We start from the raw sequence: 13,491 nt of genomic DNA, 5'->3' as shown, positions 1-13,491 counted from the left end.
GGCTCCTCAAGGTAGGGGGGGCACCCACTGCTGCTGAACGCCCGGCTCCTCAAGGTAGGGGGGCACCAGCTGCTGCTGAACACCCGGCTCCTCAAGGTAGGGGGGGGCACCCACTGCTGCTGCACGCCCGGCTCCTCAAGGTAGGGGGGGGGCACCCACTGCTACTGAACGCCCGGCTCCTCAAGGTAGGGGGGCACCCACTGCTGCTGAACGCCCGGCTCCTCAAGGTAGGGGGGGGGCACCCACTGCTGCTGCACGCCCGGCTCCTCAAGGTAGGGGGGGGGCACCCACTGCTGCTGAACGCCCGGCTCCTCAAGGTAGGGGGGGGGGCACCCACTGCTGCTGAACACCCGGCTCCTCAAGGTAGGGGGGGGGGCACCCACTGCTACTGAACGCCCGGCTCCTCAAGGTAGGGGGGGGCACCCACTGCTACTGAACACCCGGCTCCTCAAGGTAGGGGGGGGGCACCCACTGCTGCTGAACACCCGGCTCCTCAAGGTAGGGGGGGGCACCCACTGCTGCTGAACGCCCGGCTCCTCAAGGTGGGGGGGGGCACCCACTGCTGCTGAACACCCGGCTCCTCAAGGTAGGGGGGCACCCACTGCTGCTGAACGCCCGGCTCCTCAAGGTAGGGGGGGGGCACCCACTGCTGCTGAACACCCGGCTCCTCAAGGTAGGGGGGGGGCACCCACTGCTACTGAACGCCCGGCTCCTCAAGGTAGGGGGGGGCACCCACTGCTACTGAACACCCGGCTCCTCAAGGTAGGGGGGGGGCACCCACTGCTGCTGCACGCCCGGCTCCTCAAGGTAGGGGGGGGGCACCCACTGCTACTGAACGCCCGGCTCCTCAAGGTAGGGGGGCACCCACTGCTGCTGAACGCCCGGCTCCTCAAGGTAGGGGGGGGGCACCCACTGCTGCTGCACGCCCGGCTCCTCAAGGTAGGGGGGGGGCACCCACTGCTGCTGAACGCCCGGCTCCTCAAGGTAGGGGGGGGGGCACCCACTGCTGCTGAACACCCGGCTCCTCAAGGTGGGGGGGGGGCACCCACTGCTACTGAACGCCCGGCTCCTCAAGGTAGGGGGGGGCACCCACTGCTACTGAACACCCGGCTCCTCAAGGTAGGGGGGGGGCACCCACTGCTGCTGAACACCCGGCTCCTCAAGGTAGGGGGGGGCACCCACTGCTGCTGAACGCCCGGCTCCTCAAGGTGGGGGGGGGCACCCACTGCTGCTGAACACCCGGCTCCTCAAGGTAGGGGGGGGGCACCCACTGCTGCTGAACACCCGGCTCCTCAAGGTAGGGGGGGGCACCCACTGCTGCTGAACGCCCGGCTCCTCAAGGTGGGGGGGGGCACCCACTGCTGCTGAACACCCGGCTCCTCAAGGTAGGGGGGCACCCACTGCTGCTGAACACCCGGCTCCTCAAGGTAGGGGGGCACCCACTGCTACTGAACGCCCGGCTCCTCAAGGTAGGGGGGGGGGCACCCACTGCTGCTGAACGCCCGGCTCCTCAAGGTAGGGGGGGGGCACCCACTGCTGCTGCACGCCCGGCTCCTCAAGGTAGGGGGGGGGCACCCACTGCTGCTGAACGCCCGGCTCCTCAAGGTAGGGGGGGGGGCACCCACTGCTGCTGAACACCCGGCTCCTCAAGGTGGGGGGGGGGCACCCACTGCTACTGAACGCCCGGCTCCTCAAGGTAGGGGGGGGCACCCACTGCTACTGAACACCCGGCTCCTCAAGGTAGGGGGGGGGCACCCACTGCTGCTGAACACCCGGCTCCTCAAGGTAGGGGGGGGCACCCACTGCTGCTGAACGCCCGGCTCCTCAAGGTGGGGGGGGGCACCCACTGCTGCTGAACGCCCGGCTCCTCAAGGTGGGGGGGGGCACCCACTGCTGCTGAACACCCGGCTCCTCAAGGTAGGGGGGCACCCACTGCTGCTGAACACCCGGCTCCTCAAGGTAGGGGGGCACCCACTGCTACTGAACGCCCGGCTCCTCAAGGTAGGGGGGGCACCCACTGCTGCTGAACGCCCGGCTCCTCAAGGTAGGGGGGCACCCACTGCTGCTGAACACCCGACTCCTCAACGTAGGGGGGCACCCACTGCTGCTGAACGCCCGGCTCCTCAAGGTAGGGGGGGGGGCACCCACTGCTGCTGAACGCCCGGCTCCTCAAGGTAGGGGGGGGGCACCCACTGCTGCTGAACACCCGGCTCCTCAAGGTAGGGGGGGCACCCACTGCTGCTGAACACCCAGCTCCTCAAGGTAGGGGGGGGCACCCACTGCTGCTGAACACCCGGCTCCTCAAGGTAGGGGGGGCACCCACTGCTGCTGAACGCCCGGCTCCTCAAGGTAGGGGGGCACCCACTGCTGCTGAACGCCCGGCTCCTCAAGGTGGGGGGGGGCACCCACTGCTGCTGAACGCCCGGCTCCTCAAGGTAGGGGGGCACCCACTGCTGCTGAACGCCCGGCTCCTCAAGGTGGGGGGGGCACCCACTGCTGCTGAACGCCCGGCTCCTCAAGGTAGGGGGGGGGCACCCACTGCTGCTGAACGCCCGGCTCCTCAAGGTAGGGGGGGGGCACCCACTGCTGCTGAACGCCCGGCTCCTCAACGTAGGGGGGCACCCACTGCTGCTGAACACCCGGCTCCTCAAGGTAGGGGGGGCACCCACTGCTGCTGAACGCCCGGCTCCTCAAGGTAGGGGGGCACCAGCTGCTGCTGAACACCCGGCTCCTCAAGGTAGGGGGGGGCACCCACTGCTGCTGCACGCCCGGCTCCTCAAGGTAGGGGGGGGGCACCCACTGCTACTGAACGCCCGGCTCCTCAAGGTAGGGGGGCACCCACTGCTGCTGAACGCCCGGCTCCTCAAGGTAGGGGGGGGGCACCCACTGCTGCTGCACGCCCGGCTCCTCAAGGTAGGGGGGGGGCACCCACTGCTGCTGAACGCCCGGCTCCTCAAGGTAGGGGGGGGGGCACCCACTGCTGCTGAACACCCGGCTCCTCAAGGTAGGGGGGGGGGCACCCACTGCTACTGAACGCCCGGCTCCTCAAGGTAGGGGGGGGCACCCACTGCTACTGAACACCCGGCTCCTCAAGGTAGGGGGGGGGCACCCACTGCTGCTGAACACCCGGCTCCTCAAGGTAGGGGGGGGCACCCACTGCTGCTGAACGCCCGGCTCCTCAAGGTGGGGGGGGGCACCCACTGCTGCTGAACACCCGGCTCCTCAAGGTAGGGGGGCACCCACTGCTGCTGAACGCCCGGCTCCTCAAGGTAGGGGGGGGGCACCCACTGCTGCTGAACACCCGGCTCCTCAAGGTAGGGGGGGGGCACCCACTGCTACTGAACGCCCGGCTCCTCAAGGTAGGGGGGGGCACCCACTGCTACTGAACACCCGGCTCCTCAAGGTAGGGGGGGGGCACCCACTGCTGCTGAACGCCCGGCTCCTCAAGGTAGGGGGGGGGCACCCACTGCTGCTGAACTCCCGGCTCCTCAAGGTAGGGGGGGCACCCACTGCTGCTGAACTCCCGGCTCCTCAAGGTAGGGGGGGCACCCACTGCTGCTGAACACCCGGCTCCTCAAGGTAGGGGGGGCACCCACTGCTGCTGAACACCCGGCTCCTCAAGGTAGGGGGGGGGCACCCACTGCTGCTGAACGCCCGGCTCCTCAAGGTAGGGGGGCACCCACTGCTGCTGAACGCCCGGCTCCTCAAGGTTGGGGGGGCACCAGCTGCTGCTGCAGCGTACCGGGCGCAGAGCCCCGAGGGGAGGAGTGAGGGTACTGGGCGTAGAGCCCCGAGGGGAGGAGTCAGCGTACCGGGTGCAGAGCCCCGAGGGGAGGAGTCAGCGTACCGGGCGTAGAGCCCCGAGGGACGGAGTCAGCGTACCAGGCGTAGAGCCCCGAGGGACGGAGTCAGCGTACCGGGCGCAGAGCCCCGAGGGGAGGAGTGAGGGTACCGGGCGCAGAGCCCCGAGGGGAGGAGTGAGGGTACCGGGCGCAGAGCCCCGAGGGGAGGAGTCAGCGTACCGGGCGCAGAGCCCCGAGGGACGGAGTGAGGGTACCGGGCGCAGAGCCCCGAGGGGAGGAGTGAGGGTACCGGGCGCAGAGCCCCGAGGGGAGGAGTCAGCGTACCGGGCGTAGAGCCCCGAGGGACGGAGTGAGGGTACCGGGCGTAGAGCCCCGAGGGGAGGAGTCAGCGTACCGGGCGCAGAGCCCCGAGGGGAGGAGTCAGCGTACCGGGCGTAGAGCCCCGAGGGGAGGAGTCAGCGTACCGGGTGCAGAGCCCCGAGGGGAGGAGTGAGGGTACCGGGCGCAGAGCCCCGAGGGGAGGAGTGAGGGTACCGGGCGTAGAGCCCCGAGGGACGGAGTGAGCGTACCGGGCACAGAGCCCCGAGGGGAGGAGTGAGGGTACCGGGCGTAGAGCCCCGAGGGGAGGAGTCAGCGTACCGGGCGCAGAGCCCCGAGGGGAGGAGTGAGGGTACCGGGCGTAGAGCCCCGAGGGGAGGAGTCAGCGTACCGGGCGCAGAGCCCCGAGGGGAGGAGTCAGCGTACCGGGCGCAGAGCCCCGAGGGGAGGAGTGAGGGTACCGGGCGTAGAGCCCCGAGGGGAGGAGTCAGCGTACCGGGCGCAGAGCCCCGAGGGGAGGAGTGAGGGTACCAGGCGTAGAGCCCCGAGGGGAGGAGTCAGCGTACCGGGCGTAGAGCCCCGAGGGACGGAGTGAGGGTACCGGGCGTAGAGCCCCGAGGGACGGAGTCAGCGTACCGGGCGTAGAGCCCCGAGGGACGGAGTGAGGGTACCGGGCGTAGAGCCCCGAGGGGAGGAGTGAGGGTACCGGGCGCAGAGCCCCGAGGGGAGGAGTCAGCGTACCGGGCGCAGAGCCCCGAGGGACGGAGTCAGCGTACCGGGCGTAGAGCCCCGAGGGACGGAGTGAGGGTACCGGGCGTAGAGCCCCGAGGGGAGGAGTGAGGGTACCGGGCGTAGAGCCCCGAGGGACGGAGTCAGCGTACCGGGCGTAGAGCCCCGAGGGGAGGAGTCAGCGTACCGGGCGTAGAGCCCCGAGGGGAGGAGTGAGGGTACCAGGCGTAGAGCCCCGAGGGGAGGAGTCAGCGTACCGGGCGTAGAGCCCCGAGGGACGGAGTGAGGGTACCGGGCGTAGAGCCCCGAGGGACGGAGTCAGCGTACCGGGCGTAGAGCCCCGAGGGACGGAGTGAGGGTACCGGGCGTAGAGCCCCGAGGGGAGGAGTGAGGGTACCGGGCGCAGAGCCCCGAGGGGAGGAGTCAGCGTACCGGGCGCAGAGCCCCGAGGGACGGAGTCAGCGTACCGGGCGTAGAGCCCCGAGGGACGGAGTGAGGGTACCGGGCGTAGAGCCCCGAGGGGAGGAGTGAGGGTACCGGGCGCAGAGCCCCGAGGGGAGGAGTGAGGGTACCGGGCGTAGAGCCCCGAGGGGAGGAGTCAGCGTACCGGGCACAGAGCCCCGAGGGGAGGAGTGAGGGTACCGGGCGTAGAGCCCCGAGGGGAGGAGTCAGCGTACCGGGCGCAGAGCCCCGAGGGGAGGAGTGAGGGTACCGGGCGTAGAGCCCCGAGGGGAGGAGTGAGGGTACCGGGCGTAGAGCCCCGAGGGGAGGAGTCAGCGTACCGGGCGCAGAGCCCCGAGGGACGGAGTCAGCGTACCGGGCGCAGAGCCCTGAGGAGTGGAGTCAGAGTACCGGGCGTAGAGCCCCGAGGGGAGGAGTCAGCGTACCGGGCGTAGAGCCCCGAGGGACGGAGTGAGGGTACCGGGCGTAGAGCCCCGAGGGGAGGAGTGAGGGTACCGGGCGTAGAGCCCCGAGGGGAGGAGTCAGCGTACCGGGCACAGAGCCCCAAGGGGAGGAGTGAGGGTACCGGGCGTAGAGCCCCGAGGGGAGGAGTCAGCGTACCGGGCGCAGAGCCCCGAGGGGAGGAGTGAGGGTACCGGGCGTAGAGCCCCGAGGGGAGGAGTGAGGGTACCGGGCGTAGAGCCCCGAGGGGAGGAGTCAGCGTACCGGGCGCAGAGCCCCGAGGGACGGAGTCAGCGTACCGGGCGCAGAGCCCCGAGGGGAGGAGTCAGCGTACCGGGCGCAGAGCCCCGAGGGGAGGAGTCAGCGTACCGGGCGCAGAGCCCCGAGGGGAGGAGTCAGCGTACCGGGCGTAGAGCCCCGAGGGACGGAGTCAGCGTACCGGGCGTAGAGCCCCGAGGGACGGAGTCAGCGTACCGGATGCAGAGCCCCGAGGGGAGGAGTGAGGGTACCGGGCGCAGAGCCCCGAGGGGAGGAGTGAGGGTACCGGGCACAGAGCCCTGAGGGGAGGAGTGAGGGTACTGGGCGTAGAGCCCCGAGGGGAGGAATGAGCATACCGGATGCAGAGCCCCGAGGGGAGGAATGAGCGTACAGTTCGCAGAGCCCCGAGGCGCGGAGCCAGGGCACTGCCCCACAGCTGCAGGGATGTCAGGGATAGCCCAGCTGTCGCGTGCCTGGTGGGCCGGAGGCTCTGTGCCGATGGGCTCTGTGTGCCTCTCCCCAGTGGTCAGACGAGCCGAATACAGCCCCCATGCAGGGCGCACACAGCCAGAGCCTGCACACCCAGCGCCAGCTGAAGGAGGCGCTTTACAACCAGATCATCCACTACTTCGACCAGGGCAAGGTGAGATCAGGGGCTGCAGCACAGGGGGGCCCCCATGGCCCCGATCCCTTCCCTATGGCCTGTACCCCTGTCCCCCATGGCCTGGAGCTCTCCCCTGCAGCACGGACCCATTCCTCATCACCTGGACCCATTCCTACGATTTGACCCCTCCCCAATGGCTGGACTTCTCCCCCCACCCCAGACCTCTCCCAGGGCCTGAGGGTCTATTAATAGAGATAGTCTATGGTCTAGTCAGGAGAAGAGCATGGAAGTATGAATAAGATCAGATGAGACCCAATCAAATGAAAAAGAGTCTCACGTCAGGAAAGGGCAGACAGATAAATAGTGACCAATTTTTAAAGTGCCTACACGCAAACGCTGGAAGTCTAAATACTGAGATGGGTGAATTGGAGGGCCTCGTATTAAAGGTGGATATTGATATAACAGGCATCACAGAAACTTGGTGGAATGAGGACAATCGGTGGGACACAATCATAGCAGGGTACAAAATATATCGGAAGGACAGAGCAGGTCATGCTGGCGGGGGAGGGCACTATACATGAAAGAAAATGTAGAATCAAATGAAGTAAAAATCTTAAATGAGCCAAAATGTTCCATAGAATCTCTATGGATAGGAATTCCCTGCTCCAATAATAAGAATATAGCTGTAGGGATCTATTATCAACCACCTGACCAGGACAGTGATAGTGACGCTGAAATGCTAAGGGAGATTAGAAAGGCTATCAAATTTAAAAACTCAGTAATAGTGGGGGATTTCAACTATCCCCATATTGACTGGGTACACGTCACCTCAGGATGGGACGCAGCGATAAAGTTTCTTGATACCTTAACTGACTGCTTCTTAGAGCAGCTGGTTCTGGAACCCACAAAGGGAGAAGCTATTCTTGATTTAGTCCGAAGTGTAGTGCAGGATCTGATTCAGGTGATAACTATAACTGGCCTGCTTGGAAATAGTGAATATAATGTAATAACATTTCACATCCCTGTGGTGGGAAAAACACGTCAGCAGCCCAACACTGTGGTGTTTAATTTCAGAAAGGGGAACTACACAAAAATGAGGAGGTTAGTTAAACAGAAATTAAAAGGTTCAGTGACAAAAGTAAAATCTCTGCAAGATGCATGGAAACTTTTCAAATACACCATAATAGAGGCCCGATTTAAACATATATGCTAAATTAAAAAACACAATAAGAGAACCAAAAAAGTGCCACCGTGGCTTATCAACCAACAGGTAAAAGAAGCAGTGACAGATAAAAAGATATCTTTGAAAAAGTGGAAGTCAAATCCCAGTGAGGAAAATAGAAAGGACCATAAACTGTCAATTTAAGTGTAAAAATATAAGAAAAGCCAAAAAGAAGTTTGAAGAGCAGCTAGCCAAAACTTCAAAAAGTAATAGTAAAATGTTCTTAAATCCATCAGAAGCAGGAAGCCTCCTAAACAACCAGTGGGGCCCTTGGACAATCGAGATGCTAAAGGAGCACTCAAAGATGATAAAGTCATAGCGGAGAAGCTAAATGAATTCTTTGCTTCAGTCTTCACAGCTGAGGATATTGGGGAGATTCCCAAACCTGAGCCATTCTTTTTAGGTGACAAATCTGAGAAATTGTCCCAGATTGAGGTGTCATTATAGGAGGTTTTGGAACAAATTGATAACAGTAATAAGTCACCCGGACCAGATGGCATTCACCCAAGAGTTCTGAAAGAACTCAAATGGGAAATTGCTGAACTATTAACTGTGGTTTGTAACCTGTCCTTTAAATCGGCTTCCGTACCTAATGACTAGACGATAGCGAACATGACACCAGTATTTAAAAAGGGCTCTAGAGGCGATCCTGGCAATTACAGACAGGTAAGTCTGACGTCAGTACCGGGCAAATTAGTTGAAACTATAGTAAAGAATAAAATTGTCAGACACGTGGATGAACATAATTTGTTGGTGGGGAAAGTCAACATGGTTTCTGTAAAGGGAAATCATGCCTTACTAATCTGCTAGAGTTCTTTGAGGGGGTCAACAAACGTGGACAAAGGGATCCCATGGATGTAGTATACTTAGATTTCCAGAAGGCCTTTGACACCAAAGGCTCTTAAGGTAAATTGTCATGGGATAAGAGGAAAGGTCCTCTCGCGGAATGAGAACTGGTTAAAAGACGGTAAGCAAAGGGTCGGAATAAATGGTCAGTTTTCTGAGTGGAGAAAGGTAACTAGTGGGGTCCCCCAAGGGTCTGTGTGTACTGGGACCCATCCTAGTTAACTTAGTTTCAAATGATCTGGAGAAAGGGGTAAACAGTGAGGTGGCAGAATTTGCAGATGATCCCAAACTGCTCAAGAGAGTTAAGACCAAAGCATCCTGTGAAGAGCTTCAAAAAGATCTCACCGAACTGAGGGTATGTCTACACTACCACCCTAGTTCTAACTAGCGGGGTAATGTAGGCATACCGCACTTGCAAATGAAGCCTGGGATTTGAAATTCCCGGGCTTCATTTGCATAAGCAGGGAGCCGCCATTTTTAAAACCCCGCTGGTTCGAACCCCATGCAGCGCGGCTACATGGGGCACGAACGAGGTAGTTCGAACTAGGAAGCCTAGGAGGGTAGTGTAGACATACCCTAAGTGATTGGGCAACAAAATGGCAAATGAAATTTAATGTAGATAAATGTAAAGTAATGCACACTGGAAAATATAATCAATCCCAGCTATACATACAATATGATGGGGATTAATTTAGCTACAACTACTCAGGAGAGATCTTGGAGTCATTGTGGATCCACGCAGTGTGCAGCAGCAGTCAAAAAGCAAATAGAATATTAGGAGTCATTAAAAAATGGATAGAGAATAAGACAGAAAATATCTTATTGCCTCTATATAAACCATGGTACACCCGTATCTTGAATACTGTGTACAGATGTGGTCGCATTATCTCAAAAAAGATATATTGGCATTGGAAAAGGTTCCAAAAAGGGCAACAAAAATTCTGAGGCATTTGGAACGGGTCCCATATGAAGAGAGATTAAAAAGACTTGGACTTTTCAACTTAGAAAGGAGGAGACTAAGAGGGGGCATGATAGAGGTCTATAAAATCATGACTGGTGTGGAAAAAGTGAATAAGGAAAAATTATTTACTTATTCCCACAATATAAGAACTAGGCATCACCAAATGAAATTAATAGGCAGTAGGTTTAAAACAAACAAAAGGAAGCTTTTCTTTACTCAGCACACTGACAGCCTGTGGAACTCCTTGCCAGAGGATGCAGTGAAGGCTAGAACTTTAATAGGGTTCTATTTGAAACTTTAATTTCAAAAAGGGGAATTACACAAAAATGAGGAGGTTAGTTAAACAGAAATTAAAAGGCACAGTGACTAGAGCCAAATCCCTGAAAGCTGCATGGAAACCTTTTAAAGACACCATAATAGAGGCCCAACTTAAATGTATACCCCAAATTTAAAAACATAGCAAGAGACCTAAAAAAGAGTCACCATGGCTTAACCACCATGTAAAAGAATCAGTGAGGGACAAAAAGGTATCTTTTAAGAAGTGGAAGTCTAATCCTAGTGAGATAAATAGAAAAGAACATAAACACTGTCAAATCAAGTGTAAAAATGTAATAAGAAAAGCAAAAAATGATTTTGAGGAACAGCTAGCCAAAAACTCAAAAAGAAATAACAAAATGTTTTTTAAGTAGGAAGCGTAAGTAGGAAGCAGGAAGCCTGCTAAAAAACCTGTGGGTCCCCTAGATGATCGAGCTATAAAAGGAGCAATCAAGAACAATAAAGCCATTGCGGAGAAACTAAATGATTTCTTTGCTTCAGTCTTCACGGCTGAGGACGTTAGGGAGATTCCTGAATCTGCACCATCCTTTGTGGGTGATGAATCTGAGGAACTGTCCCGGATTGAAGTGTCATTAGAGGAGATTTTGGAACAAATAGAAAAACTTAATGTTAACAAATCTCCGGGACCGGATGGCATTCATCCAAGGGTTCTAAAAGAACTCAAATGGGAAATTGCTGAGCTCTTATCTGTGGTTTGTAACCTATCCTTTAAATCGGCTTCCGTACCTAATGACTGGAAGGTAGCCAATGTGACACCAATATTTAAAAAGGGCTCTAGAGGCGATCCTGGCAATTACAGACCGATAAGTCTAACTTCAGTACCGGGCAAATTAGTCGAAACAATAGTAAAGAATAAAATTGTGAAGCATGTAGAAGAACATAATTTGTTGGACAAGTCAACATGGTTTCTGTAAAGGGAAATCCTGTCTTACTAATCTATTAGCGTTCTTTGAAGGGGTTAACAGACATGCGGACAAGGGGGATCCAGTAGATATAGTATACTTGGATTTTCAGAAAGCCTTTGACAAGGTCCCTCACCAAAGGCTCGTGTGTAAATGGGATAAGAGGGAAGGTCCTTTCTTGGATTGAGAACTGGTTAAAAGACAGGAAACAAAGGGTAGGAATAAGTGGTAAATTTTCAGATTGGAGAGGGGTAACTAGTGGTGTACCCTAAGGGTCAGTCCTAGGACCAATCTTTTTCAACTTATTCATAAATGATCTGGAGAAAGGGGTAAGCAGTGAGGTAGTAAAGTTTGCAGATGATACCAAACTGTTTAGGATAGTCAAGACAGAAGCAGGCTGTGAGGGACTCCAAGATCTCACCAAACTGAGTGATTGGGCAACAAAATGGCAAATGAAATTTAATGTGGATAAGTGTAAAGTAATGCACATCGGGAAAAATAACCCCAACTATACGTACAGTATGATGAGGGCTAATTTGGCTACGACAAATCAGGAAAGAGATCTTGGAGTTATCGTGGGTAGTTCTCTGAAAACTTCCACACAGTGTGCAGCGGCGGTCAAAAAGGCAAATAGGATGCTAGGAATTATTAGGAAAGGGATAGAAAATAAGACCCAGAACATCTTACTGCCCCTGTATAAAACTATGGCACACCCACATCTGGAATACTGTGTACAGATGTGGTCTCCTCACAGAGAGGCCCGTACCCCCTCTCTCTGTGGCCTGTACCCCTCTCCCCATGGCCTGTACCCCTCTCCCCGTGGCCTGTACCCTCTCCCTGTGGCCCGTACCCCTGTCCCCGTGGCCCATACCCCTGTCCCCGTGGCCTGTACCCCTCTCCCCGTGGCCTGTACCCCTTTCCTGCAGATGTTCCACTCTCCAGCACTGGCCTCAGGAACTCCCATAGTGTCACTAGGCCCTTCATCCTCCCAGGGTCTGGGCATGGGTGCTGCCCCTTTGTGCCTGGGGGTGAGCCCTTGAGAGATTGGGCACTGCCCCCCCCAGGACAGCCCCTCAGGTGAGCTGGGTCCCAGCTTCCCCCTGGTGCTTCAGCGCCCCCTGCAGGATGCAGGTGAGATGGCAGCAGCTGCCAGCCCCAGTCCAGCAGCAGCCCTGTTGGGGGACAAGCTGCACCCCAAATCATTCCAGCCCGCCTCAGCCCAGCTGCTGCCCCCCATTGCTGGGGCCCCTGCCTGGGGCAGGGCCAGCCTGCAGCACCCAGCTCACCTGGCAGCACCCCCAAGTACCAGGCTTGGCCTGGCAGAGCAGGGCCAGGGAGGAGTGCTGGGACACAGCTCAGAGCAGAGCGCCTGTCTCCTGACTACGCGGGCTCCCCACAGATGTGGGAGGAAGCGATTCACATCTGCAAGGAGCTGGCTGAGCAGTACGAGAGTGAGGTCTTTGAGTACGAAATGCTGAGTGACATCCTGGTGAGTCCACGGGGCCCTCGCCTCCAAACTGGGTGTGCCAGGCAGGGAGCCCAGCGCCGGAATAGCAGGGGGCCCTCACAGGGCTGGGAGGCAGGGGCTGTGGGTTGGGTGTGACGGGCCCCAGCAGAGTCGGGGGCATGGGCTGTGGGTCGGGCGTGAGGGGCACTGGTGGGGCTGGGGGGCGGGCAGAGGCTGTGGGTTGGGTATGAGGGGCACTGGTGGGGTTGGGGGGGCAGAGGCTGTGGGTTGGGCATGAGTGGCACTGGTGGGGCTGGGGGATGGGCAGAGGCTGTGGGTTGGGTATGAGGGGCACTGGTGGGGCTGGGGGGCAGGCAGAGGCTGTAGGTTGGGTATGAGGGGCACTGGTGGGGTTGGAGGGGCAGAGGCTGTGGGTTGGGCATGAGGGGCACTGGTGGGGCTGGGGGATGGGCAGAGGCTGTGGGTTGGGTATGAGGGGCACTGGTGGGGCTGGGGGGTGGGCAGAGGCTGTGGGTTGGGGATGAGGGGCACTGGTGGGGCTGGGGGGAGGGCAGAGGCTGTGGGTTGGGTATGAGGGGCACTGGTGGGGCTGGGGGATGGGCAGAGGCTGTGGGTTGGATATGAGTGGCACTGGTGGGGCTGGGGGATGGGCAGAGGCTGTGGGTTGGGTATGAGGGGCACTGGTGGGGCTGGGGGGCAGGCAGAGGCTGTAGGTTGGGTATGAGGGGCACTGGTGGGGTTGGGGGGGCAGAGGCTGTGGGTTGGGCATGAGTGGCACTGGTGGGGCTGGGGGATGGGCAGAGGCTGTGGGTTGGGTATGAGGGGCACTGGTGGGGTTGGGGGGGCAGAGGCTGTGGGTTGGGCATGAGTGGCACTGGTGGGGCTGGGGGATGGGCAGAGGCTGTGGGTTGGGTATGAGGGGCACTGGTGGGGCTGGGGGGCAGGCAGAGGCTGTAGGTTGGGTATGAGGGGCACTGGTGGGGTTGGAGGGGCAGAGGCTGTGGGTTGGGCATGAGGGGCACTGGTGGGGCTGGGGGATGGGCAGAGGCTGTGGGTTGGGTATGAGGGGCACTGGTGGGGCTGGGGGGTGGGCAGAGGCTGTGGGTTGGGGATGAGGGGCACTGGTGGGGCTGGGGGGAGG

At 59.1% G+C, this 13,491-nt stretch overlaps 1 protein-coding gene across 4 annotated transcripts in view; it reads left to right on the top strand.

The window, feature by feature from the left end:
* LOC112544149 (dedicator of cytokinesis protein 2-like) overlaps positions 1-13,491 on the top strand; it is a 77,504-nt gene that overhangs the window by 15,726 nt on the left and 48,287 nt on the right. For all 4 annotated transcript variants that reach the window (XM_075916055.1, XM_075916056.1, XM_075916054.1 and 1 more), the window contains exons 4-5: positions 6,535-6,654; positions 12,282-12,371. In XM_075916055.1, coding sequence (XP_075772170.1) covers positions 6,535-6,654; positions 12,282-12,371 — 210 coding nt within the window. The remainder of the gene's footprint in view (positions 1-6,534; positions 6,655-12,281; positions 12,372-13,491) is intronic.

The sequence above is a fragment of the Pelodiscus sinensis genome, unplaced genomic scaffold (assembly GCF_049634645.1).
Source record: "Pelodiscus sinensis isolate JC-2024 unplaced genomic scaffold, ASM4963464v1 ctg84, whole genome shotgun sequence".
NCBI classification, from domain to species: Eukaryota; Metazoa; Chordata; order Testudines; family Trionychidae; genus Pelodiscus; species Pelodiscus sinensis.
This window is presented reverse-complemented; position numbering and strand designations above follow the sequence as displayed.